This window comes from Staurois parvus, unplaced genomic scaffold (assembly GCF_062004578.1).
Source record: "Staurois parvus isolate SC_StPar_1 unplaced genomic scaffold, SC_StPar_1.0 ptg000879l, whole genome shotgun sequence".
Lineage (NCBI taxonomy): Eukaryota > Metazoa > Chordata > Amphibia > Anura > Ranidae > Staurois > Staurois parvus.
The window spans coordinates 2706624-2731435 of NW_028318675.1; the positions used below are offsets into that span (position 1 = coordinate 2706624).

The 24812-nt window shown below is 45.9% G+C and overlaps 1 protein-coding gene across 1 annotated transcript in view; it reads right to left on the reverse strand.

The window, feature by feature from the left end:
- Positions 1-410: 410 nt before the first annotated feature.
- The window catches only part of LOC149443054 (uncharacterized), a 64020-nt gene continuing 39618 nt past the window's right edge, over positions 411-24812 (reverse strand). Inside the window, exons 3-4 of the mRNA XM_089655980.1 lie at positions 15829-16885; positions 411-1725 (exon numbers count right to left, since the gene is read on the reverse strand). Of these exons, the coding sequence (XP_089512106.1) occupies positions 823-1725; positions 15829-16885 (1960 nt within the window). The 3' untranslated portion in view covers positions 411-822. The remainder of the gene's footprint in view (positions 1726-15828; positions 16886-24812) is intronic.

Sequence of the window (24812 nt, forward strand, 5' to 3'; positions counted from 1 at the left end):
AATTGTATACGGATTATTTCCTCACAGATAAAGTTCTGACAATTTGTACCGTTCTGGTGTTTTTGATCCTCAGAAATGAGATCTGCCGTCATCAGACATGATGGATTTTCAGACATCTATCCCATAGTTTGTAGACTCTATAACTCTCCTACACACTGAATCATAGACACTGATTGGGGTTATTGTACCCAAGAAATGGCGCAGAATACACCTTTGTCTACATTTATAAGGAAAGATGATTTATTTGTAAAAACAAGAAACAAGCAAAAATGGTAAAAAGTGGTGTTTAATACCACCAAAATAAATATCTATTTGTGTGAAAAAATTACAAAAATATAATTTGGGTACAATGTTGCATGACTGTGTAATTGTCATTCAAAGTGTGAGAGCGCTGATAGATACCAGTCGGCCTGGGCAGGAAGGGGGGGAAGTGTCCGGTATACAGGAGGTAGAAATATTTATTTTTAAAACAAACCTCTAAGTGTTTGTGAAATCTCCCACCACAAAATGTACTCAGCCAATCACAGGTCAGGACTCCATTTTTATTCTTCTCCTGCCATCAATGGTCAACCCAGTCCCACACTTCATCCATGTCTTTGGTGACCTCTGATCTCCTTATGAACTGTTTCTTCCAAGATGAAGATCAGCCATGCAGTATATCTGAGGTGTATATCAGGGTGTGCTTCTTCCCCACGAGAGCTGGGATGTCCAGCAACATTCATCTAGAAGACATTTCCCGCACTCAAGGCACTAATACACCTCCAGGGTTGTGTGGGATCCCTGATGTACAGGAAGAAAGGACTTCAGTGAGGAACATTTCCCTCACTCAGGACAGGAAACTTGCTTCTCTCCCATGTGAGATCTTTGATGTTTATGAAGACTGGACTTCTGTGAAAAACATTTCCCGCACTCAGGACAGCAATACGGCTTCTCCCCTGTGTGAGATCGCAGGTGTGTGTAAAGATTGGAAGTCTTTGTAAAACATTTCCCACACTCAGGACAGGAATAAGGCTTCTCTCCTGTGTGAGATCTCTGATGTGTGTAAAGATGGGACTTCACTGAAAAACATTTCCCGCACTCAGGACAAGAATACGGCTTCTCTCCTGTGTGAGATCTCTGATGTCTGTAAAGATTAGACTTATGTGAAAAACATTTTCCACACTCAGGACAGGAATATGGCTTCTCCCCCGTGTGAGATCTCTGATGTGTGTAAAGACTGGGCTTCTCTGAAAAACATTTCCCACACACATGACAGGAATGTGGCTTCTCCCCCGTGTGAGATCTCTGATGTGTGTAAAGACTGGACTTCTGTGAAAAACTTTTCCCACACTCAGGACAGGAATACGGCTTATCTCCCGTGTGAGATCTCTGATGTGTGTAAAGACTGGACTTCTGTGAAAAACTTTTCCCACACTCAGGACAGGAATGCAGCTTTTCTCCTGTGTGAGATCTCTGATGTGTGTAAAGATGGGACTTCCTTGAAAAACATTTCCCGCACTCAGGACAGGAATACGGCTTCTTCCCCGTGTGAGTTCTCTGATGTGTGTAAAAACTGGACTTCTGTGAAAAACATTTCCCGCACTCAGGACAGGAATACGGCTTCTCTCCCGTGTGAGATCTCTGATGTGTGTAAAGAAGGGACTTCCTTGAAAAACATTTCCCACACTCAGGACAGGAATACGGCTTCTCCCCCGTGTGAGATCTCTGATGTCTGTAAAGATGGGACTTCCTTGAAAAACATTTCCCGCACTCAGGACAGGAATACGGCTTCTCCCCCGTGTGAGATCTTTTATGCACATTAAGTTTGGATTTAGAACAGAAACCCTTCCCACACTCAGTACAGGAGAACCTCTTCTCTGTTGGAAGGCCGGCCCGGTCCCGCACAGTTTGAGGTTCCCCAGGATACGAGGAATCCGATGGTCCATCTACACTGGGTGGTGCTGGATGGACATTGGAGGGAGCCGGGTTTTCTCCTGGACTATACTGTGTGATGTCCTCATCTTCTACTTTCCAGTCTGGAGACAAAGTGAGACAATCCTCGGAGGTTTTCCTCATCTCCCGGCCATGGACTAAAATACAAAGACAAAGAGGATTACTAGACAGGAGCTGATTGGTTCCCCCAAACCAGGACTCCGCCCACATCAGGCAGCTTGGTCTCTGAGGAGCTTACAATTCCACCCTCAAGGGAACTAGGAAATGGCTCCTCTGATCTCCTACCAGGTCATTTCTTTATTCATGGACCTTAGTCAGAGAGTGAGGAAACAACCAGAACTGTCTTTTATAGGAGGGACAGTGATGAGGGGATTATAGGACGAGGGTCCCCACCCCCTCTATCACTCATCATGACAGAGGCATGCCTGTGTTAGCAACATCACGGGAACATAAGCCCAGCAATCGTCTTTGCAGTCATGGATTTTCTCCTGTTGCCCCTTTACTACACTTTCCAGTTTGGAACATTTTTCTTGGTAGGCTATAGCGGCCTCCATGTTTGGGTCAGATTTTTCTGTGCTGGTCAGAGCTCAGGCTCAGAGACCAGTATTTATAGCAGAAGACCAACCAACAGGATAGGTATACAGGCAGGTCACCATGACAGATGACGTAGGCTCACCTGAGGTGCGGGGTCTAAGCACTAACCATTATCACCAGAGCTCCAGATGGTGGGGATGGGTTTTGCTGCATGTTAGTACCAGGTCACAGTAGTAGTAGTCAATAAACAAGCCAAGGGTCAGTAACAAGTGGTTCCAGGTCAGTAGTGAAGGTACAGAAGGTAGCAGGAGAGACAAGGGCAAGATATTGGATGGAGGAGGCACAATAATCTGCCAACCAGGAAGTGCAGAGAAATGGCTTAAATCAGGAAGTTCATGGGAGGAGCAAAGAGTTCAAGGTTCAGCAGAAAACAAAGCAATGGATTAAGCAAAGTGCCGTCCATTATATCAGGTAGCTCAGTGAGAAGAGTTACTACCACACACAGTAGAGGTCCTGGGTTCAAGTCTAGGCTCTGACAGGTGTCTACGTTGAGCAGAGGCAATGAATTAATATTTAGCTTCCAGCTGAACCCCAGAACCTCCATAAATCCAGTCTAGATACATAAATTGTGTCTGCAGCACAGAGAAGGAAGATTATCCGAGAGAAATCCAGGAATACAGGACGGGGAACACAGCTCAGGAAAGTGACCAGGGGATTACAGGCTGATATCACCCAGTCCCCGCCCTACTCTGGACCAATCAGTGAGCAGTATGGGTGGAGGAATGGATTTAGTGTTCATGACCCACCTGTGCTGATCTCTGTAGGAGTGTCCTCCTCTATAAATGTCCCCGTTATTCCATCCTCCTCCATAGACTGCTGATCATCCCTCACATACGCCTCTTCTTCTTCTGATTTCACCTCAACTTTTATATCTATCAGATCTTCACTCTAAATCAAGAGAATGAGAAATTTCACCAAATATATATAAATATAAGATTACATGAAAAATCCCCACATCATCTTTACAAGTCCATATTCTAGATGCTCAGTCCAACCAACCATGTAACAGTGAGGGATGGTAGAATCATCCTGTGGGGAATCCCAGGAATACAGAGGACGGGGACATCTCTCTGGTGGGTTCCTGGTATTAGGTGGCTCCATCATATCCTTGTGTCCTTTTGAAAACTCCTCCATCACTCCATACTCCTCATCCTCCTCTTTATACTCTTCTTTAACATCAATATTATCATCCCCGAGGATTCCACTCTGAAAGATATAATACAAATGACATCAATGGTAACAATGCAGATAATGTACAGATCCTAATGATACTATCAGTGATTGTTCCTCATCTACCTGATGATGGTGAGGGATGGTGTGACCTTCCTGTGTGGAATCCCGGGAATACAGAGGACGGGGACATCTCTCTGGTGGGTTCCCATGACTGGATCCATCTGTAGGAAACACACACACTGACTGAATCCATTGTTTCTATGTGTTTATCAGATGATGGGGGATCTAGGTGGATCCTCCGTACTGCTCTCTCCTTTACAATAAAGTCTCCTCTTACCCGGTGATGTGAGGGGCGGCTGATTGTCCATCATGACGTCCTTGTAGAGATCCTTGTGTCCTTCTAAATACTCCCACTCCTCCATGGAGAAATAGACAGTGACACCCTGACACCTTATAGGAACCTGACACACACAATGATACAGTCACCATCCAGACACATCCCTTGTCTGTTACTGGAGAATGTCCCAGAATTCCCGGCACCGCTCACCTCTCCTGTCAGCAGCTCCATCATCTTCTTGGTGACTTCTAGAATCTTCTGCATGTTGTGTCTCTCAGGGTTTAGGGAGTCACATGGAGGCACTGTGATGGTCATATGATCACCTGACTTCAGAAGAGGAAATCTCTGTATTGAGGAACCAATAGGAATATCATGTTAGGCTCCCAGAATCCTCCTCACCTCTCCGGTCAGGTCTGTGTGATGTCATGTGACCTCCCAGAATCCTCCTCACCTCTCCAGTCAGGTCTGTGTTTTATTAATAGAGATGAGAGTGTTGTCATGTGACCTCCCAGAATCCTCCTCACCTCTCTGGTCAGGTCTGTGTTTTATTAATAGAGATGAGTGATGTCATGTGACCTCCCAGAATCCTCCTCACCTCTCCGGTCAGCAGGTAGATGATCTCCAGGGTGAGGTTTAGTATCTTCTCAGTCATGTGACTCCGGTCCTCCTCCATCCTCATTGGTGCCATCATGTGATCTATACAGGTCTCCTTGTAGACGGATAACTTTGGGAAATGAAAGTAAGAATGATTTGGATGGTATTGGTCACACAATAATAGGATGTGGATGTGAGGGGGGAATAGGAGGGTTGCTGGACATTGAAGAACTACTCCCCCCATGGGAACACATTTAGTCAGGACTGTTTAGGGTTTACTAAATCTTCAAGGTCCCGGGACCCTCTTGACTTGCTGCATCAGAAATCCCCTTTTCTCTGTTGGGTTTGTTTGGTCTCTGAACTGGTTTTGATGAGTTTTAGATCTGCAGACAAGGAATGATAAATATGATCCTTCCTATGACCTGTTTCCTCTGAGGCAGTGCTGTGAGGTCAATGTCGGATCATCAAGATGTCCAGGAAGGGGAACTTGCTGATTTTTGGCTGGAGTTGCTTGATAATCAGGATAATTGGCAGAACTACGGCTGCAAGGCTCCAATCTCCGGCACCCTGCTGACAGGAGTGATGTCACTGTCACTCTCTTCAGTAAGAGAAGGGATTGGGTAGCAGGAGGATGCTACTAGTGGAGTAGAGAGCTGTGGGGGAGGAGTCTGTTCTCATCTCTTCTATGTGTGGGTAGGAGGAGGACAGCAGGGGGAAGGGTTTGATCTCTTAGTTGCCAAGTATTCTGAAATTTCCAGGACATTGTACAGAGGGGCAGTGGATTTTTGAGGTTCTGAATTCTAGTACCGGGCACTGCCAGATTCTGTGGTATGGGAAGGTATTGGACTGTCTGCCCATTAAGCATTAATGCTATGAAAACAGACCTCCCCAAGGACCAAGTGTCCTTCTTTGTTCTATTTTGTGTCTTGCAATATAATTCTTGACCAGTGAGATGGAGAGGTGAAGACTTCCTACACATGCTGGCAGGAGATCTTTAAGGAGGTCAGGAAAGTAAGTGAAGGTGGAGTGGGAGGACCATCAGAGACCAAGAGTTCCTATGAGTCTTCTCTTACCTCAGAGCCTTGCAGCCTGAATACCCCCTCAGAGGCCCCCACAGTCCTTCAGCCCCACTAACCTCTCAGAGTTGTTCAGCCCTATTACTTCCTAACAGGCTCCCAAAGTTCTTCAGCTACTCCTCCACCTCAGAGGTCCCAGAGTCCTTCAGATGCAGGAAACCCTCAGAGGATCCAGAGTTCTTTAGTCCCACTACCTCCTCAGAGACCCCTCAGCTCCTCTTCTTCCCTCAGTATTATCCTCCCCCTGACACCAATGATGGAACATATTCTTCATGGCCGGCTGGGGAATGTTTCCTTCCTCCTGAGCAGCAATGTAAGGGGCTCTATGCTCCATACTCCTGACCCCGGCACTCCATCATTGTGTTGGCTGCATAGTGTAATGATTGCCCATTGGCTGCCTGTGTAGTGTCATCATTGCCCTTTGTAGGCCATGTATGGTCAGGATGGTCCTTGTCTTGTCTATTTATTGTCAGTGCTGTTTGTTTAGAGGACCATATTACTAGAATTTATCTCCACAATGAGGAGAATGTTCCGGCCCCGGAAGTGGGGAATGTTCTGCCCCTGAAGGGGTTCATCTGGGTTCCCACACTATATATATGTGTATCATCATCTGCTGGAGATAAAAGACGTCACAGTGACTATGGAGGAAGAGGACGGACATGACTATGGAGGAAGAGGACGGACGTGACTATGGAGGAAGAGGACGGACGTGACTATGGAGGAAGAGAACGGATGTGACTATGGGGGAAGAGGACGGACGTGACTATGGGGGAAGAGGACGGACGTGACTATGGAGGAAGAGGACAGACATGACTATGGAGGAAGAGGACAGACATGACTATGGAGGAAGAGGACAGACATGACTATGGAGGAAGAGAACGGACGTGACTATGGAGGAAGAGGACGGATGTGACTATGGAGGAAGAGGACAGATGTGACTATGGAGGAAGAGGACGGATGTGACTATGGAGGAAGAGGACGGACATGATGGGGGTTACTGGGTGTAAATAGAAAATAATGTCTTATTACCTCCTCTGCTACCACTTCTGGTAACGTCTCTTCTCTACTTCAAAACCACTTGGAACTTCCTGCCTGACATCACTTCCTGTCTGTACCTGACATCACTTCCTGTCTGTCTTCCATAGAGACTTCCTGTCTGGGTAGAAGTGAGATCACCACCTTGAGGAGCTCAGAGGAACTGCAGCCCCGAGAAACATCTGTAAGGCTCTGTTCACATCTTTGCAGTTTGCTTTTCGCAGGTCATTTTGCATTTTTTATGTGTTTTTGATATGTTTGTAAGGGAGAATTTCACCAGCACACTGAGGATCACCAATATGGGTCCAAACGTTTTAATAAATGATCACATAGTTACAGCAAGGCAGCGTTTTGGAGTCTCACAGGACCCCTTCATCAGGCATGTGACGGAGGAGTCCTGCGAGTCTCCAAAATATTGCCTTGCTGTAACTATGTGATCGTTCATTAAAACTTTTGGCCCCATATTGGTGATCCTCGGTGTGCTGGTGACATTCTCCCTCGCTGATTCTGTTTGGTTCCAACCGAACCATTTTTAATGCGTTAACAATGCGTTTGGATTGTACACTTGCCTGTTGATACGTTTGTGATACCTTTGTGGTGCATTTTGTGTTTTGTTCAGTTTTTTTTTTCCAAAGTCGAATTTTTTTATTTGCTGGGCAGAATAAAAATGCACAACCATGCATTTCAGCAAATTCTCCATTGAACTCTGTTGTAGCAAAAATGCTTCATTTTGCTTTTTAAAAAGTCCCTGACCCTTTCCAAAAACACAGCAGCTCAAAAAAGCTTAGATGTGAATGTGTCCCATAGGAAACCATATTTAATGGACTGGAGTGCGTTTCTGAAAACAAAAAGTACTAAAAAATGCATTGGTGTGAACAGCCTGAATAATCACTCCTGTAAAATATCTGCCTTACACGGCTACCAGGGAAACTCAAATATAACACAAGATAAGGAAGAAAATATAATTCTAGCTCTTATGTAGCCAATGATTTAACAAAGATATTTTATTACATATAGAAAATACATTAAAACAGATTCCCTCTGAAATCAATCTTTTTGGGAAAGAAAATGTAAAATTATTCTTTAAAGCAGGGCTTGAAAAAGCCGCTCGCCCGCTCGCCAAATACGAAGGGAAATCCTTGTGTGGCGAGCACAGATGGAGCTCCAAGCCTCATTGTGAAGCCGAGTTCCGGTTTCCGACTTCTTCTTCAGCACCGCCATTACACTGGCAGCGCCACTGAGGGGACAGGTGCAGGAGATGTCTGCTCTCCTCCACTGAGAGGAGACACCTGCTCTCCACCACCACAGGGGACTTGAGGAGAGGTCCGCTCTCCCCCGCCATGGGGGACACGAGGAGAGGCCCGCTCTGCACTGCCTTGGGGGACACGAGGCCCACTCTCCACCACATTTGGGGACACGAGGCCCACTCTCCACCACGTTTGGGGACATGAGGCCCACTCTCCACCGCCTTAAGAGACACGAGGCCCGCTCTCCACCACCTTGGGGGACACAAGGCCCGCTCTACACCACCTTGGGGAACACGAGGCCCACTCTACACTGCCTTGGGGGACACGAGGCCCGCTCTCCACCGCCTTGGGGGACACAAGGCCCGCTCTACACCACCTTGGGGAACACGAGGCCCACTCTACACTGCCTTGGGGGACACAAGGCCTGCTCTACACCGACTTGGGGGACATGAGGCCCACTCTACACCACCTTGGGGGACATGAGGCCTGCTCTACACCGCCTTGGGGGACACGAGGAGAGGCCCGCTCTACACTGCCTTGGGGGACACGTGAAGGAGAGACCCGCCAACACTGCACATCACTACACCCACCAGCTTAAGGTAAATTACTTTAAATAAATTTACATCTTTTATAAGAGACTTTAGTTACTAAAGCTGCAAGAGATAAACAAAAAAATACAAAATGTTCACTGCAGGTTTAAAGCTGTAAAACTTGATATTTTGATTGCACCCGATTGCCATTAAGCTATTGCTGTGATATTTAAATTGACATAATAAAGCTATGTTATAATTGCAGTTTTTTATATTTTGGACTCTTTATTCTAAAGAAAAATGTAATTTAAGCTTTAAGGGGGTGTGGTTGGGGGCAGGGCTAGGAGCAGGGTTTGGGGACAGGCCAGAGGTGGGGTTGGAGGCAGACCTGGACAAGGTTGGGTGGGGCAACTGGTGGAGAGTAAGGTTTTTTCCTGGCTAGTAGGTCTAGACTCAAAATTTTAAGCCCTGCTTTAAAGTATAAAAATATATATCAATCCTCTCATAATGAAAATGTTAAACATAAAGTACAGGGATAGAACAATCCTCAGAAGGGAACATGTAGGATGACAGGAAAGGCTCCTGACTGGTGAGATCCTCCAAACATAATGATGACATCCATGAACTGGAGCGAGCTCGTTGGGGTGATAAAGCCAATCTGGAAACACTGTGTAGACGTTCTCCAAGAACTCAGCACACTCCAGGTGTGGAGAAAGTCTCCAGGTGGGTTTAGCCTGTCATTTATCATAGATACAAACACACTGTAACCAGGATGGATCACTCTGCCATTTGCTCTTTTTTTTAGTCTGCTGGCATAGCTGTGTCCAAATTCGATAGATCTGTACCTATGATCCGCTGTGCTTTATTTCTCCTCCCGAGACCGACACTTCCTATCCTCCACCCTACAGCCATCATACTACACTGCAGTGTGGATGGGAAGAATACTCTCCATGGTGCAATGATAGAAACTGACCAGAATTCCTGGACACCAAAACACCAATCATATGAATGTGGAACTCTTTGGCGTAATCCTCTTTGGACATACTGCAAAAAGTTCTGCAATGTCTTCTCTTCTCACCTTGGAACTCCTATCTGAAGATATCCACCTGTAAACTTGTACACAAAGGGCATTTACTCTGTCAAAGATCTGCTGAACAACACTTACATAAGAACGTTTCAGGATCCCAGCCTCACTTATTTTCTGGACCAGAAAGACTTCTACAAATTCCTCAGAATTAGACATATGCTACCTCACCTGCACTGGTGTGAGAACACTCAGCCCATGGGCCTCATAACACTCTTCAACAGCTCTACACCTTCCAGCTCCCATCTCTCTACCTTCTACCACCCACTCCAAAAACAAACTCATACAACCAAACTCCCAACGATGGGATTCTGAAGCTCTAATTCTCTATCTTTTAAAAAAAAAAAAACAATATTTTCTCATTTCTGTTATAAAAAATATCCAATTAAGTCAAATTTCATCATAAATTTAGGTCAAAATGTATTTTGCTATATGTCTTTGGTAAAAAAAAATCTCAATAACTGCATAATAATTTGTTTGTGTGAAAGTTATAGAACTACAAACTATGGGATAGATAATGGAATTTACACAGCTTTTACTTTCTGACTGCTCATCACATTTATTGAGGTGCTAAAATACCAGGACAGTACAAACACCCCCAAATGAGCCCTTTTCAGAAAGAAGACACCCTAAGCTATCTGCTGAGAGGCATGTTGAGTCCATGGAAGATTTTTTTTTTCCTTTTTTTTTCTCTTACACAAAATTGTCACTTAAGTGATATATTTCTCACACAAGCCATGGGTATATGTGGAATTACACCCCAAAATACATTCTGCTACTTCTACCAAGTATGGGGGTACCACATGTGAGACTTTTTGGGAGCCTAGCCACATACAGGAGTCTGAAATCCAATGACCACTTTGAAAGCCTTAAAGTGCACAACTTCCTCATTTCACTTCCTCACTACCTATCACAGTTTTGGAGGCCCTGAAATACCAGGATAGCGCCAACCCTGACCCCATATCTGGCACGCTTGCTGGGGAAAAATTGTTTGAATGCAAGGTGGCCATAAAAATTAATGAGGGATTCATCATCGCAGATTTTTTGCTGGGGAGTATAGACATCTGCACATTTTTGGTTGAGGTGATTTATGAAGGGCCTAATTTTGTGGAGTCAGTAAAATTCAGGGTCACCCCGAGGAGATGTCGTTGAAGTGCATAAAATGCAATATCTTCTCATATCTATGCCTGGCCATGGCAGCAGAGAACACGGCATATGATGAGTCGGGTCTGTGGACCAATACGACCGCAATTAATTTTTCTTAGTAATGCCCATGTTGAGGTTTAGGTCCAAAAAAACCTTAAATTGGGAAACCGTAATAGATTTCCATGCAAATAGTCTGGCAAGGTTTGAATTTGGGTTGGTGGCGATAAACTGTTGTGCATATAAATTGCTTTGATCCACAATTAATGCATACAGATCTGTGAAAAACAGCTCCAAAAAATCAAGGGGAGGAGTTAAATTTGCTGTTTCCACCTGAATTCCGGGTTGGGCAGTGAATGGGGGAAGTACGGGTGCTGCAGAATGTGTGGGCTGCCAATCAGGATTTGCAAGCACATCCGGAAGGACACTAGGAGCTCTATGGGCCTGTGTGCAAATTCTTGGTGGCTGCGAGACAATACTTGTGCTCACCACTGCACCAGCTTGTACTGCACTTATGGGACTCACCATGTCACCAAGTCATACTGCAGTGCTGGTATGTGAAAGACCAGGATGTACTAGGCTGCTGGTGATCGCCAGTTCACCAAAAGGTAGTGTGGCACTAGTACTGGCACTCTGCTGCATATGAGAGTAATCATGCAATTGTACCACCTCAGCAACCTGGGAATGGGGTCGGGTATGCCTGACCTTGGCAGGGACCTCTTCTCCATCGTCTGAGCTATCTGTCAGGGTGCCGCTGCTGTCTACAGGTTCATATTCTGATGTGGATTGTGTCAGGGAGGCTTCCCCTTCACTCTCACCTGACATGCTCAGAATTCTGTGGCCTCTTCACTAGTGTAGCTTTCGTTGGACATTTTGGCCACTAAATTTATAGGTACCTAGCGTGACTCCCGGGAAAATAGAGCACCTGGATGTCAGGTGAACCGCTACAAAAAAATTTATTTGCAAGTGCAAGCAGAGATCAGGTCTGATTCTGCAAACACTACGGTTTTGTGTGCAATGTATGAAGTGACAGTTACTGACACTGCACTTGCTGGGGGAGAATGGGGGTTAAGCATAGGGGATAAACGCAGGTACTGGCAGGTGCCGGGGCTGATCCCGCAAACGCTGCATTTTTGGGGACACTATACTATTGAGAATGCTGGTATAGTGCTGATCTGATCAAAGATATTGATCCATTCAGACACTATACTAGCAATGGAGGTTTATTGTGTATGAGTGTGTTCTTGGCAATCAAGGGGTTAAATGTGATGACTGGTGTAGTGACGGGCAATCTGACACTATCTGGGAGGGATGCTAACTGACACTAACGCTATGTGAAGTCGCTGGTGACACTAATACAGTGATCAGCAAAAAATCTGTACACTGTACTAATGACACTGGTGACAGGGCAGTGAAGGGGTTAACTGGGGGGGGATCAAGGGGTTAAATTTGTCCTAAATGAGATTTTACTGTGTGTGTGCAGTGTGTGGATCTGCTTTCTTCTCTCTCTGGGACGGAATGTGCTCAGAGAGGGAAGATTTCATCATTTCCTGTACCTGTGTAATGTAAACAAAGGTACATGAATATCTCTGATAGGGCAGGGATCGATCATCAGATCCGAACATCACTGGCCTGAACATGATGATTGATCGGTCAGGAACTGAATCACGGCAACAGCAGGTTGGTGCATGCATGCATGCCTCTGGTCACCGCGGGAGCATGAACCATATATATATACATGATTTTGCACAGGGGGTCCGCCCTGTGGCAGTATTTCTATTATAGGGTGAACTTAAAGCGGTTAAGGAAAGCACAGTGCTGTATTTCTATTTATTGACATTTTTGCACATTTATATGAGTATGTTTAGGTGTGGGCAGAGTTGTTTTAGTTGAATTCACTGTTAAGTTGGTTTATTGATTGTTGATCACCTTTTTTAGCTGTTTATAAATATGGACACAGGATGATCTCTGATTCTGTACAGGTGATCAGCAGGTCCAGGCCAGAAATCATGGGCCTGGACCTGATAATCGGCTTGTGTTGTACTGAGTGACAGCACAGTCAGGGCGGTGGGCTCACACGTGTACATGTACTGTATGTGATCTGGAACAGAGGGGCTGCCCTGCCGCAGTATAAGTGTGGTGGTCGGTCCTGAACTGGGTAAAGTCAGATTGTTTGCCGATGATCTTTTACTTACTTTGGTCCAGCCCAACACCTCCCTGCCAGTCCTATTCTCTGTACTCCATCCTTTCCAATGCAGCGCTCGCCTCTTTAAAACAGAATGATAGTTTCCTTGGCCCACCTCCTACCTGGATTATTTGGGCATTCATCTCCCTCGCTCGTACAACACACTCCATGAGGCCAACTACATCCCCACTTTCAAATACTTGAGAGTCCTACTTCTGTCCTGGACTCATCTTCACCTCTCCTGGATAGGGAGGATCACTGATGGAAAAATGACAATTTGATCAAAACTCCTTTACTTATTCTGTACTCTTCCCCATCCCCACCCCCACCGTTCCCCATCTCCTCCTATACTCTGAAATCTTTTTAAAATCAGGTCTTGTGATTCAACTGAGCAGACAAAGGGCCACGAATCCCAAGACATGCTATGTATATACATAAGGAACAAGGAGGTTTGGGTGTTCCAAATGTTACTAAATATTTCTTGGTGCCCAGATTACCCCACTAACCCCCCTTTACACCACAATACATGGCTCCTTATGGGCTGACTTAGAAGCATTGCTCTGTTCTCAAACTTCTCACCATTCACTCCCATGGAGTCCTCCTAAATCCAGACCTACGTCTATCAGCCTCTTGATGGGTCACACACTCTGCACTGGGGACTCTAATAAATATTCCAGCAACTTCATATCCCCTCACTTACCTCTCTGTCCTCTTTTGGGTGATCCTACAAAGCTCCTCAAACGGTTACAAACATTACTAACCTTCCACCTTCCCAGGAACCCTTGGTACATCTTATGGCATTTAAACCCCCCAGACCTCACAAGTTACCAATTTAAAATTGTCTATAAATGTTCTACTAGCAGCAAAACAAAGACTTGGAAACAAGAGCTTGGCCCCCTCGTGGAAGTCCATCTTAGCAAAGATGTCGTCTAAGAAAGATGCCTAATAAGAAATTCTTAGAAACCTGGGCCCCGTGGATACATTACACCCCTCCATGGCCCCTGACACCTACACACTGCTATAGGCATTGAGGCCCCAGGTTTCTGGTAAGGGGGTCCCCAATGTCCTCCATCTGTTCTTCATCTTACCATCTTGTTCTATTTCCTTCCCTCTTCCTTTTCTCTCGGCCCCCTGACCTGGGAGGCCTTGGTTACTGGGTATCTTGCCTATCCTCTGTGCAGGACCCGACTCTCACACCCAGTCCAAGAGTGTCTCCCAAATTATGGATAACTCAAGATTTCCCCTCCCCCTCATTTTATTCTCTTCTCCTTCCCTAATTATCCTCTTGTTGCCATTCTTACAATGTGTATGGTTACTGTAAACCCGATCTTGTAACACGCCGCGCTCATTGATCTTTATATCCATCACTTGTATTCTCTTGTATGATTTACGGATGCACGCTGGAATTGTTTTCATGGGTTGGTTACTTCTGAACATTTGTACGAGTTGCACAATGTATCCTACAAAACTTCAATAATAAAAACTTACTGCAAGTGAAAGTTAGTTGGACAAATGTGAGGAGCATTTCCCCCGCCGAGATACATTGTGGCCATCATTTATTTTACACAATGATTTCCTATGATGGTGAGCTCCATCTAGTGGCCTCAATGCAGTATTTTCCTGAAATCCCTCTGTGATATGGGGGTTTGTTAGCTCCTGTGGTAGATGTTTGTAAGTGAGTCCACGTCAGTCAAGACTTGCGGTTTATCGGCACGGCAGCCCACTTTTATTAAGAAGGAAAATGAAAGTCTTTACACCATAAGGTTTCCCACGCAGGGGATTGTCCAGCTTTGTCAATACATCAGATAACTGAAAATGCTAGCTCACCTGGCTACACTTCAGCAGCACCACTGATCTTTACACTGGTCCCCCAGACTAGGACTTCTTCAGGATTACTCAGCCTTGGTTACAGCACCTCGCTACACAGGTCCACTCCTGGCCTCTACATCGGGTTCCCCACCCCCCTCAAGCTTGATCACTCCTCCATTGACTTCTGGACTCCCTCCAGCCCCCTGGACTCACAAGCCACTTCAGGTCCCCCAGACTCTTGGAGCTGTCCTGACTTTCCCAGTCCTTGGGCAAGGAATCCCACCTCACAAGGGATGCAGTCTCCATCAGGAACCCCCAGCTCTCCTGACAGGGTCCTGTCTCCAAATGGCAGAAGACCTGGCCTATAACAATCCTGCCCACCTATGTACTCACACAGGCTGCAGGCATCTAGCAAAGCCTGGACATGGGACAGACGGTCTTGTCCCAACCAAGAATCTCTGGAACCTTCAAGCTCCAGGTCCCGACCCGGAACTACCAAATCCATTGACAACCTAGAACACAGTTTTCTCTGCTCACAAAATACATGTTGGAGATTCTCAAACAGCAGCCAGAAGGACTCTGTGTCATTGTCACAGTGGCAGGACCTCACACTTCCACACCTCCATCAGACCTCCAAGTGTTTGTGAGAGCTTCTGCTAGAACATTGACTCCATTTTTATTCTTCTCCTGCCATCAATGGCCGACCCAGTCCCACACTTCATCCATGTCTTTGGGGGCCTCTGATCTCCTTTCAAACTGTTTCTTCCATGATGAAGATCAGCCATGGAGTATATCTGAGGTGTATAACAGGGTGTGCTTCTTCCCCACATGGGATGTCCAGCAACATTCATCTAGAAGACATTTCCCGCACTCTAGGCACTAATACACCTCCAGGGTTGTGTGGGATCCCTGATGTACAGGAAGACAGGACTTCAGAGAGGAACATTTCCCTCACTCAGGACAGGAAAGTGGCTTCTCCCCCGTGTGAGATCTCTGATGTCTGGAAAGATGGGACTTCTGTGAATAACATTTCCCGCACTCAGGACAAGAATATGGCTTCTCCCCCGTGTGATATCTCTGATGTATAACAAGTTCTGATTTGTATACAAAACATTTCCCGCACTCAGAACAGGAATATGTCTGCTCCCCTGTGTGGGATCTCTGGTGTGTATAAAGATGGGACTTCAGTGAATAACATTTCCCACACTCAGGACAGCAATAAGGCTTCTCCCCCGTGTGAGATCTCTGATGTTTGTGAAGATTAGAGTTATCTGAAAAACATTTTCCGCATTCAGAACAGGAATACGGCTTCTCCCCTGTGTGAGATCTCTGATGACTGGAAAGATAGGACTTCTCTGAAAAACATTTCCCACACTCAGGGCAGGAATATGGCTTCTCCACCATGTGAGATCTCTGATGTCTGTGAAGATTGGACTTCTGTGAAAAACATGTCCCGCACTCAGGACAGGAATATGGCTTCTCCCTCGTGTGTGATCTCTCATGTCTGTGAAGACAGGACATATTTGAAAAACATTTTCCACACTCAGGACAGGAAAGTGGCTTCTCCCCTGTGTGAGATCTCTGATGTTTGAAAAGATTGGACTTCACTGAAAAACGTTTCCCGCACTCAGGGCAGGAATACGGCTTCTCCCCTGTGTGACATCGCTGATGTGTGTAAAGATCAAACTTCTGTGAAAAACATTTCCCGCACTCAGGACAGGAATATGGCTTCTCCCCTGTGTGAGATCTCTCATGTGTGGAAAGATCAGACTTCTGCAAAAAACATTTCCCGCACACAGAACAGGAATACGGCTTCTCCCCCGTGTGAGATCTCTGATGTCTGTGAAGACTGGACTTCTTTGAAAAACATTTCCCACAATCAGGACAGGAATACGGCTTCTCTCCTGTGTGAGTTCTCTGATGTGTGTAAAGATCGGACTTCTGCAAAAAACATTTCCCACACTCAACGCAGGAATGTGGCTTCTCCCCTGTGTGAGATCTTTGATGTGTGTAAAGATTGGACTTGACTGAAAAACATTTCCCGCACTCAGGACAGGAATACGGCTTCTCCCCCGTGTGAGATCTTTTATGCCTATTAAGATTGGATTTACACTGGAACCCCTTCCCACACTCAGTACAGGAGAAGCTCTTCCCTGTTGGAAGGCCGGCCCGGTCCCGCAGAGTCTGAGGTTCCTCAGGATACGAGGAATCCGATGGTCCATCTACACTGGGTGGTGCCGGATGGACATTGGAGGGAGCCGGGTTTTCTCCTGGACTATACTGTGTGATGTCCTCATCTTCTACTTTCCAGTCTGGAGACAAAGTGAGACAATCCTCGGAGGTTTTCCTCATCTCCCGGCCATGGACTAAAATACAAAGACAAAGAGGATTACTAGACAGGAGCTGACTGATTCCCCCAAACTTGGATGTGGTATACTTGGACAGAGGGGTGGAGGTGAACGTGGTATACTTGGACAGAGGGGTGGTGGTGGACGTGGTATACTTGGACAGAGGGGTGGTGGTGGACGTGGTATACTTGGACAGAGCGGTGGTGGTGGACGTGGTATACTTGGACAGAGGGGTGGTGGTGGACGTGGTATACTTGGACAGAGGGGTGGCGGTGGACGTGGTATACTTGGACAGAGGGGTGGCGGTGGACGTGGTATACTTGGACAGAGCGGTGGCGGTGGACGTGGTATACTTGGACAGAGGGGTGGCGGTGGACGTGGTATACTTGGACAGAGGGGTGGCGGTGGACGTGGTATACTTGGACAGAGGGGTGGCGGTGGACGTGGTACATTTGGACAGAGGGGTGGCGGTGGACGTGGTACACTTGGACAGAGGGGTGGCGGTGGACGTGGTACACTTGGACAGAGGGGTGGCGGTGGACGTGGTACACTTGGACAGAGGGGTGGCGGTGGACGTGGTATACTTGGACAGAGGGGTGGTGGTGGACGTGGTATACTTGGACACAGTTCCCCACACATGGCTAATGTGTAAGGTAAAGTCTATGGGCTGGAAAATCTGAATGTAAATGGATAGAAAACTGGCTAAAAGATGGTATTCAGAGAGTAGTGGTTAATGATTCATAATCTGAATGGTCTGGGGGTGTCAGTGGTGTACCCCAAGGCTCAGTGTTGTTAGTGGGGTACCCCAGGGTTCAGTGTTATTAGTGGGGTATCCCAAGGGTCAATGTTGTTAGTGGGGTACCCCAAGGTTCAATGTTGTTAGTGGGGTACCCCAAGGTTCAGTGTTATTAGTGGGGTACCCCAAGGTTCAGTGTTGGGACCCTCACTCTGTAATCTATATATACGATATGGTGTCGGGGATCTCAGTCTTTGCAGATGACACCAAGCTGTGCCGGGGAATAACGTCCTTACAGGATGTCTCCAACTTACAAGCCGACCTCAATGCTCTGTGTAATTGGGGGACTATGGGGCCAATGAGGTTTCATGTTGATAAATGTAAGGTTCTGCACTTGGGTGGGGCTAAGAATATGCATCATACATACTAGGGGGGTACAACTGGAGGGGGTCAATGATGGAGAAGGATCTGAAGAGGACAATGGTGGAGAATGATCTGTGGGGGTCAATGGTGAAGGATCTGGGGGACAATGGTGGAGAAGGATCTGGGGGACAATGGTGGAGAAGGATCTGGGAGGGTCAATGGTGGAGAAGGATCTGGGGGGCAATTGTGCAGAAGGGTCTGGAGGGGTAGGGGTCAGTGGTGAAGAATCTGGGGTGGTCAATGAAGGAAAAGAATCTGGGGTTTCTAGTAGATCACAAGCTCAATAATGGCATGCAATGCAAAACTATGTGTTCTAAAGTGAGCAAAATCCTCTCGTATTAGGAGAGGTATAGACTGCAGAGAGAGATATCACCCCTCCCCTCCCCCCCCCCCCCCGGTACATATCATTAGTAAGACCTCATGTGGAATATGCAGTTCAGTTTTGGGCTCCAAATCACAAAAAGAACACAAATATAATACATAAGGGGGATATGATCACCATGTATAATACATAAGGGGGGATATGATCTCCATGTATAATACATAAGGGGGGGATATGATCTCTATGTATAATACATAAGGGGGGATATGATCTCCATGTATAATACATAAGGGGGGATATGATCACCATGTATAATACATAAGGGGGATATGATATCCATGTATAATACATAAGGGGGGATATGATCTCCATGTATAATACATAAGGGGGGATATGATCTCCATGTATAATACATAAGGGGGATATGATCTCCATGTATAATACATAAGGGGGGATATGATCTCCATGTATAATACATAAGGGGGGATATGACCTCCATGTATAATACATAAGGGGGGATATGATCTCCATGTATAATACATAAGGGGGATATGATCTCCATGTATAATACATAAGGGGGATATGATCTCCATGTATAATACATAAGGGGGGATATGATCTCCATGTATAATACATAAAGGGGGATATGATCTCCATGTATAATACATAAGGGGGGATATGATCTCCATGTATAATACATAAGGGGGATATGATCACCATGTATAATACATAAGGGGGGATATGATCTCCATGTATAATACATAAGGGGGGATATGATCACCATGTATAATACATAAGGGGGATATGATCTCCATGTATAATACATAAGGGGGATATGATCTCCATGTATAATACATAAGGGGGGGATATGGTCTCCATGTATAATACATAAGGGGGGGATATGATCACCATGTATAATACATAAGGGGGGATATGATCACCATGTATAATACATAAGGGGGGATATGATCACCATGTATAATACATAAGGGGGATATGATCTCCATGTATAATACATAAGGGGGATATGATCTCCATGTATAATACATGAGGGGGGATATGATCACCATGTATAATACATAAGGGGGGATATGATCTCCATGTATAATACATAAGGGGGGATATGATCTCCATGTATAATACATAAGGGAGGGATGTGATCTCCATGTATAATACATAAGGGGGATATGATCTCCATGTATAATACATAAGGGGGATATGATCTCCATGTATAATAAATAAGGGGGGATATGATCTCCATTTATAATACATAAGGGAGGGATGTGATCTCCATGTATAATACATAAGGGAGGGATGTGATCTCCATGTATAATACATAAGGGGGGGGGTTGCTGTAGGAAGGTCCTGGATTCTTTCTTGGATCCACAGAATATAACTGGATATAACATTTATAGGGAAAGTTGATCCAGGGAATATCCGATTGCCTCTCGGGGGGTCAGGAAGGAATTTTATCCCAGCAGGAGCAGATTGGATCGTGCTTTGCTTGGATTTTGCCTTCTGGTGGATCAGCTGTGGGTGTCGGATTATAACTTTTATTTTTAATGGTTCAACTAGATGGAATGTCTTTTTTCAGCCAGACTAACTATGTAACTATGTAGGTCCCACACCGCTGCCTCCCATCTCCTGAGACTGCACTCAGTGACTTGGGTCTGAGACACTACAGACATATCCCTCCACCCGGCACAGCCAGCAGACCACAGAGCAAGGAACCCTGGGAGAATTGTTCTGTCAGAGATCTTACTAGAACCAGACATGGGGCAGAATATCAAAAGCACACACCCCAGGTGCCTAGGTCTAGAAACACTTATGGTGAAAATGAACATTTTTCTGCCAGCTGAACCCCAGAACCTCCATAAATCCAGTCTAGATACATAAATTGTGTCTGCAGCACAGAGAAGGAAGATTATCCGAGAGAAATCCAGGAATACAGGATGGGGAACACAGCTCAGGAAAGTGACCAGGGGATTACAGGCTGATATCACCCAGTCCCCGCCCTACTCTGGACCAATCAGTGAGCAGTATGGGTGGAGGAATGGATTTAGTGTTCATGACCCACCTGTGCTGATCTCTGTAGGAGTGTCCTCCTCTATAAATGTCCCCGTTATTCCATCCTCCTCCATAGACTGCTGATCATCCCTCACATACGCCTCTTCTTCTTCTGCTTTCACCTCAAATTCTATATCGATTGGATCTCCACTCTAAATCAAGGAAATGAGAGAAAATATCATCTGTAAAATGTAAGGTCACATAAAAATATCCACACATTGTCTCTATGAGTTCATGTTCTAGATTCTCCATCCCACCAACCTTGTAATACTGAGGGATGGTGTGATCTTTCTTTGTGGAATCCCGGGAATACAGAGGACGGGGACATCTCTGTGGTGGGTTCCTGGTATTAGGTGGCTCCATCATATCCTTGTGTCCTTCTGAAAACTCCTCCATCACTCCATACTCCTCATCCTCCTCTTTATACTCTTCTTTAACATCAATATTATCATCCCCGAGGATTCCACTCTGAAAGATATAATAAAACATTCATTGTAACAAACATGCTGTGTATAAATCACAACTACCAATAATTGTCAATCATCTACCTGATGATGGTGAGGGATGGTGTGACCTTCCTGTGTGGAATCCTGGGAATACAGAGGACGGGGACATCTCTCTGGTGGGTTCCCATGACTGGATCCATCTGTAGGAAACACACACACTGACTGAATCCATTGTTTCTATGTGTTTATCAGATGATGGGGGATCTAGGTGGATCTTCCGTACTGCTCTCTCCTTTACAATAAAGTCTCCTCTTACCCGGTGATGTGAGGGGCGGCTGATTGTCCATCATGACGTCCTTGTAGAGATCCTTGTGTCCTTCTAAATATTGATTTGTATCATCAACATGTGTGTATTATTATCTGCTGGAGATAAAAGACGTCACAGTGAATATGGAGGAAGAGGACGGACACGATGGGGGGTTACTGGGTATAAATAGAACATAACATCTTAATACCCCCTCTGCTGCCATGTCCACCAATGTCTCCGATATCCTTCACACCGCATGGCACAGCCTGTCTTTTTTCCAGATGACTTCCTGTGTGTTCCTGACATCACTTCCTGTCTGTACCTGACATCACTTCCTGTCTGTATTCCATAGAGAAGTCCTGTCTGGGTAAAAATGAGATCACCATCTTGTGGAGTTCAGAGGAACTGCAGCCCCGAGAAATGTCCCCTAATACCCATTCCAGCATTGTATCTACCTTACAGAGATATCAGGGAAGTGCCAAAATAACTAAAAAAAAGTAAGAAACAATAAACCTAACTCTTATGCAACCAACTGTTTAAAAAAGTTATTTTACTACAGATAGAAAAGTCTTAAATAAACAGAGATAACAACAAAGGTATACATAATAAAACAGAAACCTCCAAAATCAGACAGACTACCTCTTATATCAGAGAGAGACAGACTACCCGGAATGTCCCATCCTTCATATCAGAGAGAGAAAGATTACCCAGAATGTCCCATCCTTCATATCAGAGACCGAGACAGACTACCCGGAATGTCCCATCCTTCATATCAGAGAGAGACAGACTACCCAGAATGTCCCATCCTTCATATCAGAGAGAGACAGACTACCCAGAATGTCCCATCCTTCTTATCAGAGACCGAGACAGACTACCCAGAATGTCCCGTCCTTCATATCAGAGACAGAGAGACAGACTACCCAGAATGTCCCATCCTTCATATCAGAGACCAAGATAGACTACCCAGAATCTCCCATCCTTCCTATCAGAGAGAGACAGACTACCCAGAATGTCCCGTCCTTCCTATCAGAGAGAGACAGACTACCCAGAATGTCCTATCCTTCCTATCAGAGAGAGACAGACTACCCAGAATGTCATGTCCTTCCTATCAGAGAGAGACAGACTACCCAGAATGTCCCGTCTTTCCTATCAGAGAGAGAGAGAGAGAGGGACATCCCTGAATGTCCCATCCTTCCTATCAGAGAGAGACAGACTACCCAGAAAGTCCCATCCTTCCTATCAGAGAGAGACAGACTACCCAGAATGTCCCGTACTTCCTATCAGAGAGAGACAGACTATCCAGAATCTCCCATCGTTCCTATTAGAGAGAGACAGACTACCCAGAATGTCCCGTCCTTCATATCAGAGAGAGACAGACTACCCAGAATGTCCCGTCCTTCATATTAGAGACCGAGACAGACTACCCAGAATCTCCCATCCTTCCTGTCAGAGAGAGACAGACTACCCAGAATGTCCCGTCCTTCATATCAAAGAGAGAGAGACAGACTATCCAGAATGTCCCATTCTTCATATTAGGCAGCCAGCCAGCTCTTGAAGGCTGGTAGGAAAGAACCATAAGGGTACCTAAGGGCTTGATTGGAAGTGGAGAAAGTGCCAAGACACCTCCACAGGGGTAAGCAGAGAGAAGAAATGGAGAGCAACTCATATGGAGCACAAAACACCAGCAGGTCATAAGGATGCACAGGGACCCATGTGCCTAAACACCCATCGGTGCCTCTAAGCAAAACTGCCTACATCTAATCATGGAGCATGGTCCAACAAAGCATCCTCAGCTGAGGAGAGGGGAAGGGGGAAGGGATCTTAGATTGCCTACCTGATTAGGAACAGGAGCAAGGGAAGGAGTCTGGAGGAAGTGCACATCGGTCATCAAATGAGAACTTAACCTCCAGTGACCAGGTCCCACAAAGGTCTCCAGGCAGACTCCCTACCTGCTGGGGGAACTAGCAGCAATAATGCTGACAATGTGGAGAGCACAGGGCCATCCAGCAATTAAATCTTCCCGCCAGGTGGGAAATCAACAGCTTTCAGGTACTTAATCAGAAGGGAAGCAGACGGCAAATTCTTATCTCCAAGGAGGACAGCATAGTGAAACGTAACACTCTCAGTGCAGTACAGCATAGGGACTAGGCCACTAGACCTGCCACAGGGAAAACTCCTAGACCATTCCATAGGGGAAGACTCTTCAACACGTGAGGGATTTCCAGTGGAGCTCAGGTCAGAGTACCAAGTCATGGAGGGGATGCTTGATGAGACGGGAACTGTTCTCAGGAAATAGATTGGAGCCCCAAGACTTCATGGTGAAGGGAAGAAAATACCCCTTTCAGACAAAAAGGCAGACAGGTAATATCTGGAAGTACTTGGTCTAGAGGGACCATTTGGATGTTTCACCCCATGTTCAGGCTCCCAGGCATGAGGGGTTGATGACAAGGCCTGAGTTCCAATTGAAAAAGGGAGTCTAAATTATGAGAGTAATCCCTTGGCACCCTACACACCCTGAAAGATGATGAAGGGAGAATGATTCTGACTTATAAAGGGAGGAATTAAAACCCTAAAGCACAGGTGTCAAACTGGTGACCCTCCAACTGTTGCCAAACATCAAGTCACATGAGGCATTGCAAGATTGACAGTTACAAGCATGACTCCCAAAGGCAGAAGCATGATGGGACTTGTAGTTTTGCAACAGCTGGAGGGCCGCCAGTTTGACACCCCTGCCCTAAAGGAAATGAGCAACCTTGCCCAACAGTGACCTTTAAAAAGCCCAAGGCCTGGAACAAGAGGCTGATTCTCCAGGTGACGGGTAGTACATCTATAATGTTTGAAACATCCCCAGTAAATCTGTGTCCACTTCAGGAGACTGCAATGACCCCAACCAGAGATAGACTGTTGGAATTCTCAGAGAGAGTGACAAGGTCAACATGGCCAGCATGAATAGAAGTGTTAGGCCAATCACAGACATTATCTGCAGGGGACCATTTAGAGCCTTTGAGGGCAGAGTGCATCGATATCTGAACAAAAACAGCCAGAAAGTCCAAAGTGGAGACTGAGGTCTCTGAGAACATGGGGGATACCTTGGCCACACACCAGAGAGCTTTGGTAGACTGCAATAAAGATGATCCAGTGACAATAGGGGTCCAAGGTTCTGAATTACAGGTGTCAATTCCTTCTGGGAAGGAAGCACTCTAGGACTATAAGCTGAGTTCATCCTTGGCAGTGGGACAGTCCTGGCTGTCTTAGTGAAGACATGTTGTGTTTGTACAGTGGTAATTCAACTAGGCCCAATGTGAGGCAATGTTTTAAGTCTCATAAACCCAGGCAGCTCGGGCTGAGGGTTTCAGGTGGCCGGGGGTGACCAAGTAAGTGTAGGCAGGGAGATCCAGATGATGCTTCAAGAGCAATGGCAGAA